This window comes from Colobus angolensis, unplaced genomic scaffold (assembly GCF_000951035.1).
Source record: "Colobus angolensis palliatus isolate OR3802 unplaced genomic scaffold, Cang.pa_1.0 Scaffold70, whole genome shotgun sequence".
NCBI classification, from domain to species: domain Eukaryota; kingdom Metazoa; phylum Chordata; class Mammalia; order Primates; family Cercopithecidae; genus Colobus; species Colobus angolensis.
This window is the reverse complement of record NW_012120710.1, coordinates 6,040,616-6,059,216: the sequence shown is the minus strand read 5'-3', so window position 1 is coordinate 6,059,216 and position 18,601 is coordinate 6,040,616. Positions and strand designations below refer to the sequence as shown.

The 18,601-nt window shown below is 36.6% G+C and overlaps 1 protein-coding gene across 2 annotated transcripts in view; it reads left to right on the top strand.

Annotated features, from left to right (window-relative positions):
* Window positions 1-17,180, top strand: part of BTC (betacellulin) — a 54,257-nt gene extending 37,077 nt beyond the window's left edge. Inside the window, exons 3-6 of one of the 2 annotated variants that reach the window (XM_011927176.1) lie at window positions 7,431-7,548; window positions 13,215-13,361; window positions 15,281-15,390; window positions 16,740-17,180. In XM_011927176.1, coding sequence (XP_011782566.1) covers window positions 7,431-7,548; window positions 13,215-13,361; window positions 15,281-15,389 — 374 coding nt within the window. In that variant the 3' untranslated portion in view covers window position 15,390; window positions 16,740-17,180. Of the gene's footprint in view, window positions 1-7,430; window positions 7,549-13,214; window positions 13,362-15,280; window positions 15,395-16,739 lie in introns of both variants that reach the window. The other variant, XM_011927177.1, reaches the window with a different exon arrangement.
* Window positions 17,181-18,601: the final 1,421 nt, after the last annotated feature.

Here is an 18,601-nt window from a genome sequence, read left to right as displayed (position 1 = left end):
CTCATTCTTACTTTGGAAGCTTCCTCTCAGGGGTGTACTCCACCCTGTGAGGTGTGGGGTGTCAGACTGCCCCTAGTGGGGGATATCTCCTAGTTAGGCTACTCAGGGGTCAGGGACCCACTTGAGCACATTTATCATTTTTATGTGTTGAAAATATTCAAAATCTTCTCTTTCAGTTATTTCAAAATATGCAGTAAATTATTGTTAATTATAGTTACCCTACAGTGTTAGAGAACATTAGAACTTTATTCCTCCTATGAAACTATGATTTCGTATTCTGCAACCAATCTCTGACTATTTCCCCACCTCTTCAGCATCCATGAAAAGTGAAATTTATTAATCTCTGATTCTTTTTTATCACTATTGCTTGTATGTTCCCTTTCCCTCCCATTCGGGAGGTTAAGCCTGCATTTATAGATCTTATAAATATTTTCGTAAAATTATTGTAAATTTTGTAAACTATTTTACAAATCTTAAATATAAAGATATTATTTACAAATAATAAATGTAAAAGCTGAAAACTATGCAAATAAGGCAAAAATGAGTATTTGACTTAAAAAAATTAAAAATGGAGGCCATATACTGTAATCTCTACATGGGGAAACTTTCTTTTACACCATGAGTGATTAGGCCTATGGCATGCTAAGACCATGCAGGATGCAACTTGTCACTGACTTACAATAATTTTAAGAAAATATTATTTGTAAATTATTTTAGTAAAGTTATTGGCATAATTAAGATACAAATACATTAGTGATTTGGTGGAAGATCACTTTGCTTAAATATCACAATAATAATATAATGTCAGGAAAATTATTTTGTATTTTCCTGTATAGGATATAGAATTTTTTCTTGCAAATGGGGTTAAAAACATAGTTACACATTTTACTATTTGAGGAATATTATCTAGAGATGGAGAGAAGACAGACTTCAACATGGCTATATGTTGAGAAATCAATGAGAAACCAGAAATACAGAGCAAAAATGCTTAATTATTTCTTTAGTTTACTCTTCTTCTCCTAGTATCCTATTAGAAAACAGAAAACAAACAAAAAAATCTCAAGAACACAATTCTAGAGGTGTTGAAAATCAATTGATTTGATTTTGAAAATTTTAATCAAGGATGGAGCTTCCTGAAATTTTTGTAGCATTGAATAGCGTTATTTATGTTACTACTGTCCTTTCACATTATTAGGCTAAAATAACTGCATTACCTTAAAATATCGGGTAAAATTAATAGGTAGACTATGCTAAATATCTTTGAACTTGATCTCTCAGAATCTAAGGTAGATGGGCCTACTCTTTTATGATGGTCACAATAGCATTAATTAACTTATTTAAATCAATTTTCTTCCCCTTTCCACCCTCCTTCTCATTCTCCTTCCCTCTTTACTTTTTTGTTTCCTTCCTTCCTTCAGCCCTATTTTCCTTCCTTTATTTGGTGATTTATTTTATTATACTTTATTCCTTTGGGGTATAGCATCATCATCAACAATTACACTTTTAATAAAATGATAGCATCCATCATCTATTTATCTCCTACTGTGTGCCAAGGACTGTTCTGAGTGTTTTATGTCTATAAATTCATTTAATCCCATGGAGTACCTACATTACTCCCTTTTTCAAATGAAGACACTGCGGCACAGAGAGATAAAGTAATTTGTTCAAGATCACACAGTAAACAAAGTAGCCTGACATGAATTCAGATACATCATCTCTCTAGAAAGTGTGTTGTTAATCACCATGCTAAACTGCTTAGAGTCATGTGGGAAGATCAAAATGTGGAACGTATGAGAAAAATGTTAAAAATAATAACAATCATTTCCCGAAGGTAAAGTGCAAATGAGAACAGTAGCTTCTTGAAAAATAAATTAATAGGGTGCTGGAACAGATCTTCTGTACTGACTATATCATTTTCTAACTTGGGTGATGCATTCATTCATCTTACTAATATTTATGAGCACCTACTATGCAGCAGGCTGTCGTCCAGGTGTCAGGGATGCAAAAATGGACAGTGGTCAAATATGAAGTCAGAAAGGTAACAGAGAAAGAGAGGTAATGAGTACTGTATAACAGAGCCTTGCCAAGGAGTATAAGGCCTTCAGTTTTTTTCTCTGAGTGAGTTTTAATGGCATTACTCTGGTTTTTGTATGCAGATTTGATAGTCAAGTGGGCAAAGGCAAAAGGAAAGAGACTAGCTAAAGGTGTGTTATAGAAGCTATTTCCAGCCTGAGACGCTACTGGGCTCAGACCAGGGTAGTGGAGATCGTGGGATTATTATTATTATTTTGAATGCAGCCAACAGTGTTTGTTGGTGCATTGGATGTAGGGTAAGAGCGAAATAAGTCAAGATAATTCCAGTATTTTTGGCAGAAATAATATAAGAATGGATATTATTTACTGAGATAAGGAAAGACCAAGTTTCAACGGGAAAATCAAATATTCGATTTTGAAAGTGTTAAGCTGAAATGCCAGTTAGATATCCAAGTGAAGATGTTGGACAGTTGGGATTGAAGGATGATATCTAGGATGTAAACTAAATTTAGAAATTGTTATCATAAAGATGTGTTTAGGACAGGAGACTTCATGAGCTTACCCAGGAAGGAGAAGAGATGAAAGAGTATCCAGCCCTGCTGTATTTGCAAAATTTTAGAGGTTGAGGGAGGCGAGGAGGAACCTGTAAAGGAGAATGAGCAAAGGATTCGTCATACACACAAGAATTTTATAGCATGCATTCTTGAAAAACAAGGGAAAGGTAAGTTTTCTTCCTGTCCCTTCATCTTTATTTGCCTCTAGCCATGAATATTTTTAAACATATGCAAAGATACCCATGCTTCAACATTGATTCTTTTTCTTCCACCAAAGAGATTAAATGAGAAAGGGCAGCTCTGGGTGAAGGCCCATTCCTATAAGCTCAGAAATGGTTGGCAGGGCCTTCTTAGTTGAAAGACATGCTATTCTGTCCATATCGCACCACTGAACTCCTATATAAGCAAATTCTAGTAGCTCAGAAAAAGTTAACATGTACCTCTGTGAGATGTAACGTCCCCTTTCACTTTTCTGGAGGAAATGTCATTGGATGTAAGACAAATGGGAATCCTAAATTAAAATAAATTTTCAAAGTTTGTATTTCTTCAAGGACACTGTGAATTTACATTCCCCTGACCAGAGATAGCTGGCAAGATAAAAAAGAAAATTAACTTTAAATATATAAAACTTTCTTCTTCACATTTTGGCCTAAGAGATTTGTAAAAGGAGGAAATCCCTATTGGGAAGATGCCTGGAAGCCAAGGAGTAAAATAATAAAGCCCTAGGCTCTACTTCCTATCAGTGTGGGAGTATGAATTTATAGTTGTTTTTCTTCCTCAGTCTCCTTGTTAACACCTGTGAGACATCTATTTGAAAGTTTAGCCTTTCCCTTTACATTTGTACATAGAGATTTAACTATGCATCTAACTACGGAGCTAGAGACACTATAAGGCTATAACCATTGTCATAGGTATTACAAAAAAGCACTGTAATAACAGTTGTAGTATTGACTGACCTTTGAGTTGACTTCAGAATACAGTTGCTGATATTAATGTCATCTACAAAATTATTAAATACATTTGAATGGACACTGTTAGAATAAATAAGCAAAGGTTTTATGAAAGATACAGCTCCTGGATCTACTCCTCAGAGTTTTAGTCACAAAGGCATCACAAAGCCTCTTTTGTCTTGAGAACTAGAATCATATCGAGACTAAGGAACTATCCTATGTTTAATCAAAATGTCCATCAAATTGAGGAAAATTCCATATGGAAACTAAGTCATTTAGGTGTCTGCTGTATTCTTCCACTCTATCCTATGTTTAATCAAAATGTCCATCAAATTGAGGAAAATTCCATATGGAAACTAAGTCATTTAGGTGTCTGCTGTATTCCTCCACTTTGGCTTAGCCCAAGGGAATCTAGTACATCTCATCTAACTACCCATATGACCCAAGGAGGATGACTACTTCTTGTTTAATTGCTGTATGATCTAAGAAAGATGTCCCTGCTTCCGATTCCTTTTGCAAACCTTAGAGTTAGGTTTTTACATCCACTGACCTGCAATAAACCTAATGATTTCTTATTTAATTGGTGTTTAGCATCTTTGGAATATAGAGTCTTATGAAGAGATTGATATATATTACCTGTGGTGCCCATCCACTTATGAGATTTTGTTGCAGCCTGACCCACTAGTGGATGTACTTTTCCAGTGAAATTCTCTGGGACAGGGGTATGTTTTGTTTTTGGAATTTGAGTTGGAAAAGGGTAATGTGGGAGGAAAAAAGATCAATTGCATTCCACCCCCTCTAGGATCAGAGGGATATTTCTGGTTGCTATCTTGCTACATTTTCAAGACTATGTCATTCACTTTACAACAGAGAAACACAACAGTTAGGACATATCCTTCTTTTGTCATAGAATTAACTTTTCCTTCTTCTTGATAAATATCTCTGGAATGGAAGGGTGTATTCACCCTCCTGTGCCCTATATCATCGGGTCTCATGACGGGCAGAAAGCATTGGGTCCTATAGTTCAATTTTTAGATAACATGAACTTGATGAATACTGGATTATAAGGAACTGAAATTTTAGGTGCCGTTCAAAATAAAAAAAAAAAGAGAGAGAATACTGATAAGCTTTCTCATTTTGACAAGGACAAGATGATCCCATCTGGGTTTGTATGTGTATGTGTGTGTGTATGTGTATTTATGTGCATGTGTGACAGTATGCGTGATTTACTTTGCTTTCAGGTTTTAAAGTTCCATAAAGAAATCACTGGACATTTTCTGCCTGGTGGCATGGAAATGTTTTAAAATCTAAATAATGTTGGGAATATTTAAGAGCATGCTTACTTGGCAAAGGAGAGAGCTCTGTGAGCGATCAAAACAAGACCTGGCAAACAATTCCTTGGCATAGATTTGTGCTGCTTGGATGAACGAAGGCTGATCAAATCACTGCATTCAGCAGCTGCTGGTTAATTTGCTTTTTGGTATCATACTCTGCATGGTGTTTATCAAAAGCCTGGGTGCATTTAAAGGGGCACAGCAACTAGAGAAATAAGTAAAGATTAGGATATATAGCCAAATGACTTTGATATTTAAAGACAGGTATGCTTTGCAAATCTGGAAAGGTCTTTCCGGTTCATACAAGATCTGTCATTAAGTCTGCTGCCTCTTGAGTTAATCTCCTTCCCCTCCATCTCCCTAGTCACACTCTTAATCGCATGTGTCTCTTTGCCCCCACTAAGAGTCCACTCTATACTCTCCTATATAATATGGTGATAAAATGCTCTACAGTTTAAAGTATTTTTATATATACCATTTAATTTCATCCATAGGAATCATCTTCAACTCTCTCTTGCTTTGTGTTTCAAGTGTAAACACTTCAGCCTACTGACATCTGAGGTTTCTAACTTTCATTCGCAGCCATTCTTTGCTGTTTCCCTTCAGGATCCTTTCATTTCAGTGAAATGTGCCTCCCACTACCCGCACTAGACCTGCATATTCTTGACTCTGTGCCTTTGCTATTGACATTCTCCATAAATCAATTGCTTGTTCACCTCCTCTAAAAAATCTACATTTTCCATACATTTCTCTTTGATTAGGTCAGCATTCTTCATACTTATACGAGATTGCTGTTAGAATTGCCAAGATTTTAAGATTCTGGGATTAACTCATTTACTGAGGAGATTGCTGTCCCAGGAATTCTGCTATGAATTTCTACATATCTTTTTTTTATTGCATCTCTCAACAGCCCTTCACTGTAGATGTTATCATGTCTATCTTTGATGTTTTCTACTGCCTATTATAGAGCTCTGGAAATGGAAACACTCAACAAATGGAAGTTGACATCAATTTATTTGTCAAAATACACAGGTCTTTGTCTTTGATACATTTTGCAGTTTTTCTGGAAGAAATTTCAGTCCTTCTGATGAGTCTCATTGGTTGACATGTATCAAGCAGATATCTGGCATGTAGTTCAAGCAGCCAGCATAGGTGGTTATCAAGTCACCAATCAAACCAGGTTAACCAGTTCCTCAGTGAGATTCTGCCATCCCCTGAAACTCTGCACTGTGACCTGGAATCACAGGAATTTGCAGTGTATAGATCATCTTAACTCCTTTGAGATTCCTCTCTCTGGTGGCCTAGGGCAATTATATGTACCCTTTTCATAATATTAATTAAGATGTTTAGTAGTCATTGCTATTCATAAAATGATTATTCATTGTCATTGGGATGACAGGTGCCATACCAAACCTAGCATGACATGCCCTTCTGACATGAACACATTATGGTCCTCCTGGCTCCACAGACACCTGGATCCTGCAAGCTGTTGGTTATACCATGAACATGGAAAGACCCTGGGCTGGAGCTGGCTTGTTAGTTGTTTTCTGTGGGTGTGGGCATATGTCCTTTGTAAATTAACAGACAAAACAGCTAGTTAGTATTTCTGTTCTGTTTCTCTTGATGATTGTTATTTACTGAAATTTTACATGTCAGTGATGGGGAAATGGCTATATGCTACTACCCTCGTTGAAAAATTAGGCAATCAAACCCCTAAAAGGGTAAGGCAAGGAAGTCAGTTCAGGATTGAAATCCAGAGCATGAAGCTTTCAGTATTTTCCTCCTCCTTCAAAACAGCAGAAAGAATTCATGGGCCAAATGAGAGACACAATTGCCCACAGAGGCAGGTGTGACTTCTGCATACATCAGGCTGAGAGTCAGTGACAGACACCTGGTGAGCAGCTGGCTCAACAAAATGCCAGAGTGTATGTGGCAGTCAAGATCGTGGACTCAGTGGCACACTCCCTGGGTTTGAGTCCCAGTTCTGCCACTTTCTATCTGTGTGATCTTGGAAGGTGACTTAACCTCCATGTGTTGTGCTTTGTACATCCATAAATTGGAGATTAAAATGGTGCTTACCTCACAAGGCTATTATGAACATTAAATGAACAATATACAAAAAGCAAACAGACCAGCATCTAGCACCCAGGAAATACTATGGAAGTGTTTAAGTTAAACCACCACAACCAAACCCCAAAACCAACCAAACAAAAAACCTCTCTTCTCTAGCATGGCTCTGATAACGTTCATGAAATGAAAGCCTTCTTCTTATTATACTTGTGTTTTACCCTTTAAATGACACTAAAGTTTCTGAAAGGTAGGTTGAAGTCAATTCTTAATTAAAGTAGGTAACATTCTCACCATGATCCCCATTGTCCAATCTCTAGAGCTATTTTGGAGTCACAAAAGTCTGAATTTTATCCCAATGCAGAGAGAAAGAAAAGTGAGAGATTCAAATATATTCTACAGAGAAACTGGCAGCAAGATAGGAATATGATTCTATTTACAAGCAAATATTTAAAAAGAGTTGATTTATTGAACTTTTTCTCATTTTCCAGCTACCACCACACAATCAAAGCGTAAAGGCCACTTCTCTAGGTGCCCCAAGCAATACAAGCATTACTGCATCAAAGGGAGATGCCGCTTCGTGGTGACCGAGCAGACGCCCTCCTGTGTGTAAGTGGAGTGTCCTCAGCCAGCAAGCAAAAGGGTGCAGAAAGGTGCCCGCCTGGGACTTGCCAGGACTGGAAAGTGTGAGCTAACCATACCATCTGTCCGAACACAGTTCTCCCTAGTTCTACCCCCAGCCACTTGTTTAGGGGCCCACTCAGCAACAACTTATGGAGAAACTGACGTACACTTTCCTCCTGAAATATGAGTATGTGAGAGTTCAGCTTCACTTCCGGGCTGGGCAGTGTCCTCTGATTTCTTGCGCAAGCAGAACTGATTCTTTTCGGTTCAAATAATCTCCTGGGTGGTTCAAATGGAAATGAATTATTCTGGCAAGTGTTAGGTGGTTTATAGTTAGTGTAAATACGACGAAATTCCTGCCAAATTAAGAGCTACTTTTGTAGGTGTCAGTTAAGTGCAAGAAATTAGTCTTATTTATAAATAAGAGATTAGCGAAGCCTGTTTAGTACAGTGGGGAATTGGAAGAGAAATTTTCTTTCAACTCTTTGTATTTCAGCCTAGTTCAGTTTTACTCAGGCAAACACAACTTTCTTTTTGCATCTTTTAAATGTGTGTTTTCTTCTAAAAAGATGTCCCATTAATGTGCTTCCTGGGACCTTTCCTTAGAGAAGTGGAAGGTGATTCTCCAAGTGCAATTTTGACTTAAAGTTCATAGAATATTTATGTTCTTCTGCATAGTTGCCCCAGTATATAAGTTTTCTTCCCATAAGTTTCTCAGAAAAATGATTCCAAATCCTAATTTTGTGGAAACTTTAAGGGTCATAAACTTTTTAAAAACTTAAATATGTTTAATTTAAAAAAGAAATATGCGTGGATAATACTTGGAGGCAGATAACAATTCCTAATGTAAGAAAATAAGGAAGTGTGTGTGCGTGCGTGTGTCTGTGTGTGTGTGTTGAGAGGGATAGATCTAATTTTTTAAAAAATTCATTTAATTGCTCCCTGGCTTGGAAGCATATATTGAATTTTAAAAATGTTAATGATCTTTAACCTAATACATTTTTGTGATTGGTTCCTATGTCTGCAGATTTATTGTTCTTTGATATTGCTGCCCTCTAAAATGAATATCGCAGTGTGTAATCTACCTGCCTAGGATCAACACACAGATTGTTCTCTTCAATGTAAAGTTTACACTCGATTTCTTAGCCTTCATAGATCACCTGATCCTGGCTTAATTTTTTAGCTGTATCTCACCATATTCCTAAATGCTCTTCTAAAATTCTACATTTCATTTCATGATTTATTATATGCTCTTATTCTTGCTATGGTTTAAGATGCACCGCACTCATCATCTCCTTGTGCACCCCTTCACTGACTTCCTCCTTCTCAGGCACACACCCAGGTCTGAGTTAGATGGCCTTCCCCTGTGATCTAGCCACACCTCTATGAAAGCTCTTATCCACTGGAGCATAACTGGTGGTTTCTTTAAATGTGCCTTCTGTGACTGTGAGCTCCTATAGGGCAGGGCTCATGCCTTATTCATTTTTGTATTTCAGTGTCAAACACAGTCCTCAGAATTTACTAGGTGCACAATAAATGAGTGATGTATGAACAAATAGTGCCTTTATTACAGTCCATCTAATGCTACACTAAATTTCCAGACCAAGGCCTTAATCTGAATGGAACATCTTCTTAGTAGAGGAATAATACACAGTCAATGGGAAGCAGAAGATCATAACAGACGGGGCACAGATTTTGGAGTCAGATATACCTAAAGTAAGATTTTGTTTTCCCCAATTATAAGCAGCGTTAACAGTGGGTCAGTTACCTTTTCTGAGCCTCAGTTTTATCATCTACAAGGAGTAACGATACTGTCCTGTCAAGTGGTGAAGATAGCAAAATAATAAATGCAAAAAACACTAATTGTGGTACCCAGCACAGAGTAAGAGTTCAATAATTTTTAAAGTTCCAACTTTTTAAGAACATATTTAAGTATGCCATAAATAAAAAGTTCCACTTTTTTTTTTTTTTTTTTGACAGAGTCTCACACTGTCGCCCAGGCTGGAGTGCAGTGGGGTGATCTCGGCTCAGTGCAAGCTCCACCTCCCAGGTTCATGCCATTCTCCTGCCTCAGCCTCTGGAGTAACTGGGACTACAGGAGCCCGCCACCACGCCCGGCTAATTTTTTGTATTTTTAGTAGAGACAAAGTTTCACCGTGTTAGCCAGGATGGTCTCAATCTCCTGACTTCGTGATCTGCAGGTGCTGGGATTACAGGCGTGAGGCACCGTGCCCGGCCCCAACTTTTTAAAAACTTTTTTTTTTTTTTTGAGAGAGGGTCTCGCTATATTGTCCAAGCTAGACTCAAACTCCTAGGCTAATGTGCTTCTCCTGCCGCATCCTCCCAAGATAGCTATGAGATGGGTAGTAGAAAATCAACCTAGGAGTGATGTTTCAGTTGATATAGCACAGATTCAGGCAAAACTCTCTTGCCATTGGTGATAACGCTGTCTTGAGAAACCAGAAATATTTCCTTTTCTTGGGATCATGGGATCCCACAAACATGGGAGTTTGTGGGCTCTTGTTTTTACATGAAAAACCAAAGTGTGTTTCAAATAATGCACATTTTCTCCTAGTAATCGTCTCAGTATTTCCTTTGAAAAGGAACAATTTGTTTCCAGACACATAATTTTTATTTATACATGCAGCACAGCACATCTACTATGCAGTTAAGAGCATGAACTTGGGAGCCAGACTGCCTGTTGGAATCCCCATTGCCTTATCTTCTCTGTGCGTCAGTTTCTTCATCTATAAAATGGGGTTAATGATAGCACATACCTCAAAGGTGGTAATAAGGATCAGGTTAATGTTTATAGATCTTTTACAACAGTTTCTGGTGGTTATTTCAGAATAGTGATCTCAACGCCCAATTTTGCAGTACCCTTTAAGGATCATGAACATCTTTTAAAATTATTTTTGATTTTAAATAGTATAAGATGCTTATTAAATAAAAACCCACTTTATCACTATTTAATAAAAAAAAGTTAGAATCTGCTCTCTTTGCCTCTTCTCTTACGTAAGAGATACACTCACTGAAAATAAACATCAGCTGATATGTTATTGGTTTGCTGAAGAGCATAAATAATGTAAGAACCATTATAACCAGCTATGTTAAGGTTTGACCTTTTAGCATGGATTCATTGGGGTACAACTTACAGGAAGTACTGCTTAATGAGGAATTCAGTTAAAGCATTGTTAAACCACCAATCCCACAATATATAATTAGGAAAACATTCTAGAAGAGTAGAAAGTAATTGTCGTGCATTTTATGGGCAAAGCTATTGTTTAAACATACCACATTTAGTAAATTAGTTGGGAAAGATTATATTTGTAAGATTTAATGCCAACCTTATAAAAACTCTGACAAATCTTTCTCCTATACATGCAATTAAAAGTGATTCCCTGCCAGGTGGGTTGGCTCACACCTGTAATCCCAGCACTTTGGGAGGCCGACAGGGGCGGACCATAAGGTCAAGCAAACTATCCCAAGAACAGAAAACCAAACACCGCATGTTCTCACTCATAGGTGGGAACTGAACAATGACATCACTTGGTCTCTGGAAGGGGAACATCACACACTAGGGCCTATTATGGGGGGGGGGGGGGGGGGGGGAGGGATTGCATTGGGAGTTATACCTGATGTAAATGACGAGTTGATGGGTGCTGATGAGTTGATGGGTGCAGCACACCGACATGGCACAAGTATACATATGTAACAAACCTGCACGTTATGCACATGTACCTTAGAACTTAAAAGTATGATAATAATAAAAAAAAAAAAGAACTAGAAAAAAAAAAAAAGAGAGAGAGAGAGAGAGATTGAGACCATCCTGGCTAACATGGTGAAACCCTGTCTCTACTAAAAATACAAGAATTAGCTGGGCATGGTGGTGCGTGTGTTTTATCCCAGCTACTCTGGAGGCTGAGGCAGGAGAATCACTTGAACCCAGGAGGCGGAGGTTGCAGTGAACCGAAATTGCGCCACTGCACTCCAGCCTGGCGACAGAGCGAGACACCATCTCAAAAAAAAAAAAAAAAAAAGTGATTCCCCCCATCCCTAGTTTTAGTCTTATGTATGACAGATTTTTGACATCTCATGCAGGAAACAATTTTCTTTCATTCATCCTTGGGTCCTTTTATAATAGATGCCTTTAGGTGTCTTTTCTCCTTTGCTTGCATTATGCCTCACCTTTCAACTGATGGCTGTTACTGAGCTTGTTTTTCGTGTATTTGTTTTGAAGCACTGTCTCAGCTACAATATTGGCATTAAGGGATCTCTTCACTTGAGAAACACAGGCTTTGTGAGGATTGACTGCGTTGGCTTCTGTCGAGCATAAAGTATAGAACAGCCCAGCAGTAAATCCTTTCTTAAAGGAAAATGGGGGTGCACAGAAGTTTTCTAAGGAGAAAAAATTAATCTTTTTGATATTTAAATAATTATGCATATGACCAGTATCACTTTGTGTTTTGACTTCATTTGAAATATTCTCTTAAGGAAAATATTTATTAATATTTTCTACTACTATTTCCCTAATATTAATAAAGGAAAATGTTTATTAATACTAAGGTACTAAGGTTACAACACATAATTTTGGTTAAAATGTCCCCAAACTTTTAATGTACCTTAATTCTCTGATGCAGTTCAGATAATTCTATGAGGAGTACTCAGATCACTGAGTTGTTAGCCCTGGGCGTTACTCAGACAAGCCCCATTTTGGTCAAGTGGATACATAAGTGTAAACTCAGATTTAGGACATCTGTTTATGTTAGATATATCCTAAGGCAGATTGATAGAAAGCTGAGAGAATGAGGGAAATGAAGAGAGATTGTTGATTTCTGGTCATTCCCTTGAAGAGGGCCATGGAAAAAAGGGAGGCCGTTTAGAGGAGAGTGAAGGGAATGGTTGAACAGATCTGCAAATGTGGTTTTAGGAGTCAGATAAAGGAGCTAAAGAGGACAAGAACTATGTGTTTGCAGTGATGTAATGAAGGAGGCAGTGAATAGAAGAGTAATAGAAGGGCGTGACCTAATCTGTGATGCCCTCAAGCAATAGAACTAGAATCAATGGATAGCACTTACAGTGGAGGAAGGAGGAAAGAAATTCTGTAGAAACAACATTTATGGAACATTCTCTCTATCTAACGTTTATGGAACATTGTGTTATGAACTTTCACCTGCATTAGGACATTTGATCATATAAAACCATACAATTTTTATATAATTTATAAGAGAATTTGAACACATCAACACTATTTGCATTATCCTGTGATGAAATGGAAAGTCCTGGGGATTTTTGAGTTCCTTGTCATGGAGGTATTTAAGCACTGGGAATGCTGTGGAGGAAATTTTATCCTCCTTTCCTTTTTGAATTCAGAGACTAAATTTTTAAAATACATTTTAGTTAATTGTCAGCATCCTTGTGTATTTATATTAGACATATTAATGATGTCTAATGATCAAGTAGTGACAGGTTTTCAGCAAAGCAAAAAAATTGAAATCACTAGTCAACAAAGTAGTGTACCTTTTTTTGAAAAAGAAACTGTGTTCTTTATTAATTTCAAGTAATGAAAACTGTCAATTTCTTCAGAAAAGAAGTAGAGATTCTTAAAAGTCTTGCATCTTTTACTTCCTTGCCCTCTTCTTGTTTTATAGCTGTGATGAAGGCTACATTGGAGCAAGGTGTGAGAGAGTTGACTTGTTTTACCTAAAAGGAGACAGAGGACAGATTCTGGTGATTTGTTTGATAGCAGTTATGGTAGTTTTTATTATTTTGGTCATTGGCGTCTGCACATGCTGTCAGTAAGTATTTTTAAACTTAATTTTAAGTAAATCTGAGAAATAGTATTGCTCATAGTTTTTCTTCTTTTCTTCCTTCCTACATTCCCTTTTGCTTTTTCTTTGATTCAAATAAATCTACTTTTTGAGCTTTGCCATTGTTGATATAGAAGTACTCATAATAAAACACATAATACATGATTTTTATCATTTACTGAATAAAATTGTTATAATTTAAAATAAAATCTGTATTAATTTTCTAGTTAAAAAAGACAATCATTTAGTCTTAAAGCCTGTATTTTATGTTTGTTAGTAGGTTACATAAGACTTTTATTTTCTAAAACTGTACCATAACACAACAACATTGAAAGATAAAAACAACTTTTTTTTTTGCTTTGCCACATTAAAATAATAAACTTTATGTGCAAACCACATTACTTTGTTTTTCCTTTTGCTTTCTATTATATATCAGAACTTTGAAAATCAGGAAGCATCCTGTTTTTTTCTCTGAGACAGAGCAGCTTTGCACAACTTTTATTTGTATTTATTTATTTATTTATTTTGTGACAGAGTCTCACTCTTTTGCCCAGGCTGGAGGGCAGTGGTGCAAACATAGCTCACTGAAGCCTCAAACTGCTGGTTCTGGGACAATTCTTCATTCAATTAGTTTCTTTTCGTAAACTTTATTTTTTATTTTTATTTTTATTTTTTTGCAGAACAGGACTACCACCAAGTATGCTACCAAAAAAAAAGGTATCTTATTAAAGTGGTCTCTTTTTGTCTTAAGAAGCTTGCCCAGATTCCTAAACTCTTGGATCTACCCTTCACTGTGGACCACACATAAAGAGGATTCTCGTGATTCCTTTCTTTGCAATGTGCTAGGGAAAAAAACACTACCATAGAGGGAGTCTTTGGTTATTTATTTATTTATTTATTTGGAGACAGAGTCTTGCTCTGTTGCCCAGGCTGGAGTGCAACGGCGTGATCTTGGCTCACTGCAACCTCTGCCTCCTGGGTTCAAGCAATTCTCCTACCTCAGCTTCCCGAGTAGCTGGGATTACAGGTGTCCGCCACCACACCCAGCTAATTTATGTATTTTTAGTAGAGATGGAGTTTCACCATGTACACCAGGCTGGTAACTCCTAACCTCAAGTTGATCTACCTACCTTGGCCTCCCAAAGTGCTGGGATTACAGGCATGAGCCACTGTCCCCAGCCAGAGTATTTAATTTTTGTCTCAGCTCCTCCATTATGTATCTTTGAGACTTTGGGCAAATTTCTCAACATCTTTGAACTTTTATTTTCTGTAAAACAAGAGTGTTAAACCAAGTAATCTGTAGGATACTTTCTAACTATGAAATTGAAAGATATATTTTTATTTTACCTACTTAAGGTAGGAAGAAATACTATGCTAGGTTTGGGGCAGAGAATCAGTTGGGCAAAGCTGGGAAACAGCCTATTTTGTTATATCAACTTGGAGCTGTACTTTAGAACAGGAATGCAGTCTGGAATATCTAACACATTTTTTAATGTATCTAGAAGTTTAGTTAATATATCCAAAGGCTAGGTCACTCTTGTTTTCCTTATGCCTGTTTCCAATTTGTACTGTTTGTTGTACACCACATGTACACTATGTGTCATTAGTCTATTTTGTAAAATAACTTGGCCTGAAAAATTTTCTTCTGCTAACTAAATTCCATCAATATAAGTGACATATTCTTTCTGTTTTGATGACTATTTTCTACCCACACTGTTGCCTATTATACCTATCATCTGAACCTAGAGAAGGAGATGGGTTAAGGGAGAACCCTAAATATATATTTTTAAAAGAAACCTATGCATTTTTAACAGTCTGTAAATAAGATCATAGGATCTTTCGATGGATAATTTTGTGTTCACATGAACTACTAGGCCCATACTAATTTCTAACATGTATTTTCTAAGTCCTCTTCGGAAACGTCGTAAAAGAAAGAAGAAAGAAGAAGAAATGCAAACTCTGGGTAAAGATATAACTCCTATCAATGAAGATATTGAAGAGACAAATATTTCTTAATGTAAGTGAGATAAACTTGCTGATAGAAAACTATTCAGGTGACATTTAACTAGTGAGACTGGGCTTACTTGCATCTAATAAATCATTCACTAGAGTTTGCTTTTATTTAAAAACATCTAAAAATAAATCAATTTTTTTTATAGAATCTGAAACCAAATAAAATACTTTCTCGTATCTTTTTTCTGCATGTTACCACAGAGATAGACATTCTAATACCGCATGGTTGTGGGGATATTTATATAATTTTTCTTTCTAATTTTTGGGCACAGGAAAGAGGTATTTTATATAGACACCTCACATTGAAAGGAAATAACAATAGCAATAATAGCTACATATATTGAGCATTTAGCACAATGCCAAGCACTGTTATAAGCTCTTTAAATGTAACATCTGTAAGGATTGTGCAGGAATCACAAATATTCTCAGATGATCCAATAGAAAGATTTTAATGAAAGAACCATGGATCAAGGTTAAGGAAAAGTACATTGAGGCTCCCTGAGCTTGAGAATGGTTGGGAGCTGTTGCCCTTCCTATAGGAATGGCCAAGGTAAATATTACCTTAGCATTCAGAGGCACGTTGCAGGAGGGTCCCCTAGGCGGGAACTGTGGTTGTGGAGGGAATAGCCACTGTCAGATATAAAAGACAGAGGGAGGAAATAGGGGAAGAAATATTCCAAACTTTCTCTCCTTTTGCCTTCGAATCTTCAGCAGGTGCCTCCTACTAGTTAAACCTACCAGAAACCAGAGGGCAATGAAGCCCTGGTGATGGAATCTGAAGTGGTCAGTCTCCTGGAGACAGAGCAGGGCAGAGAAAGGCTCCAAGAAGGCACATGACGCATAACTAGCACAACAGAGCAGGATAGTTTGTAATAACATAAAATCCAACTCAAACTGGCTTAAAGTGAAGGCAACGTATTGGCTCACATGAATGGCAGTCCAGAGGTAAGGTGGGCTTCACACTTGTCAAACCAGAGGCTCACACATAAGGAAATGTATTATTTCTTCCTTTCTGCTCACTGTTCTGAGTTGGCTTTCATCCTTGGTCAGTTCCTCTTAGGTTATAAGAAAGGTCAGTAGCAATTAGGGCTACAAGCTTCCTTCTTGACATCCAGTATGAGAGAGTAGTGTCTTTCCACAGCTCAGTTGTACGAAGAATCACTCCCAGACAATCCCAGCAACTTAATGGGGTTGGTAAATGCTTGATGAAAAATTGTATGTGCTCCTAACTTATTCCAAAAACAACATTACTGAATTGAAAACAAAATCACTGGCTCTGGATTTTTTAATTATTATTATTATTGCATAGTCCATTTTTTTTAAGTGACGTGTTGTTATTTTCTTCATTCTCAGAGGCTATGAAGTTACCTTCAGACTGGTGGCAAGCTGCAAAATGCCTTGCTCATTTGAAAATGGACAGAATGTGTCTCAGGAAAACAGCTAGTAGACATGAATTTTAAATAATGTATTTACTTTTTATTTGCAACTTTAGTTTGTGTTATTATTTTTTAATAATAAGAATATTAATTATATGATTATTGTCTAGTAATTGGAAAAAAAGCAACTGGTTACGTAGCGACAACAGAAGGGAAATTTCAATGAACTTTCATTTAAGTATTGTCACCAGGATTACTAGTCAAACAAAAAAGAAAAGTAGAAAGGAGGTTAGGTCTTAAGAATTGAATTAATAATAAAGCTACCATTTATCAAGCATTTACCATGTGCTAATAAGTTTGAAATATATTATTTCATTTAATCCTTTCAACAATCCATGAGATAGATATTATAATCCTCATTTCCTACATATGGAAACAGGGCCAAAGAACTCAAGTCAAATAATCTAATCCAGATTTAGACAGTTGGAGATTGTTGGAGACAGAATAGAAATCAAGGTTTATCTAAATCAAAATCTGTGCTTTTAACCATCATTTTTGTTCATCTGAATCGGTTCAGCCTAACTCAATAACATAACCCAAGGTTTTATACTGAACTGTGTTTTGGTATGATTGTGAAATGTCAAGGCCATCTTCCTACAGGCACACAGACTGAGAAATCCTGGCCTATATTGCTGTTACCATCATGCTTTCTATAGAATTGACTTTTATTATGTTTCTTCGCTCCTTTATAAGTTCTCAATGATGTGACTACATTTTTACCTTATTAAAGCAAACAGATTGGCCCCATAACTAAGGAAATGAATAGAGATGGAAAAGTAAATGCTTGGCATTCCTTAAGCCCTGGGTAAGTGTTTATGCTCAATAAAATATAAATAATATTACTGAAAGAGGCTATTTATGTGGGAGTAATGGTCAGTGACAACAGTGGAGAGACCAGGTAGGGACTGGTTGTGACCATATCCTCATTTGCGTTCTTCTTGATGACAGCATATATGATTGCCCTCAGGTAAATTTTGATGCAGTAATTTCATGACCATAACATCTATTACTTGAGACCATCTTGCCAAGTGCTCCTTTACTCCATGGTATATTTAATAAACACTGCTTTAAACCTGGAAAAGCACAATTTACATTTAGTCAAATTTCGTGGAATATTTAACTTTTTACATTGATTAAGTGGTTCACTTACAAAAATCAATGGAAGATGCCCCCAAATTGTGCGTGTCAGCCAAGCAGCTTCTTTTTTAGAATCTTTGCAAATTTTACTTTGCAATGTAGATTCCATAGTGAAGTGGAGAATTCAGACAAATGCTGAAATCGTATATCACCTTCTAGCTTCCGTGGTGTTTTGAGTGAAGCTGGGGCTGTACTTATATGTAATACAGAATTAGCTTCCCTATCAGTAAGAGCTAAGTCAAGCAATTGATAATTTTCAAAAATCTATTTTTTCTCCTGATTTAATGGTCATGCTTGAAACACAATTATATCCAACTGATCCATGTTGTATATGCTTTATTTTCAAAAGTTCATTCATGCCCTTTCTCTTATTTAGTCTTCTTTGATACAAAAGGAGCTTGGAATAAATATCCATTAGAGTTTTTAAAAACACAAAACAATGCTCTAAATGTTTCTTTTTTTCCTGGACTGAGTTTGGCTGACGAATAAAATCTCTCAAGCCATTTTGTTTTGATCCTAAAATGTCAATGGTGGCTCTCGAAATTTGGTAGATCTGGTATCAAGAAAGAATTTCAAAGATTTTTATATCTTTTCAAAATGTGTTTTATAGTTGCTTTGCATACACTAAATAACTTTGTTTAT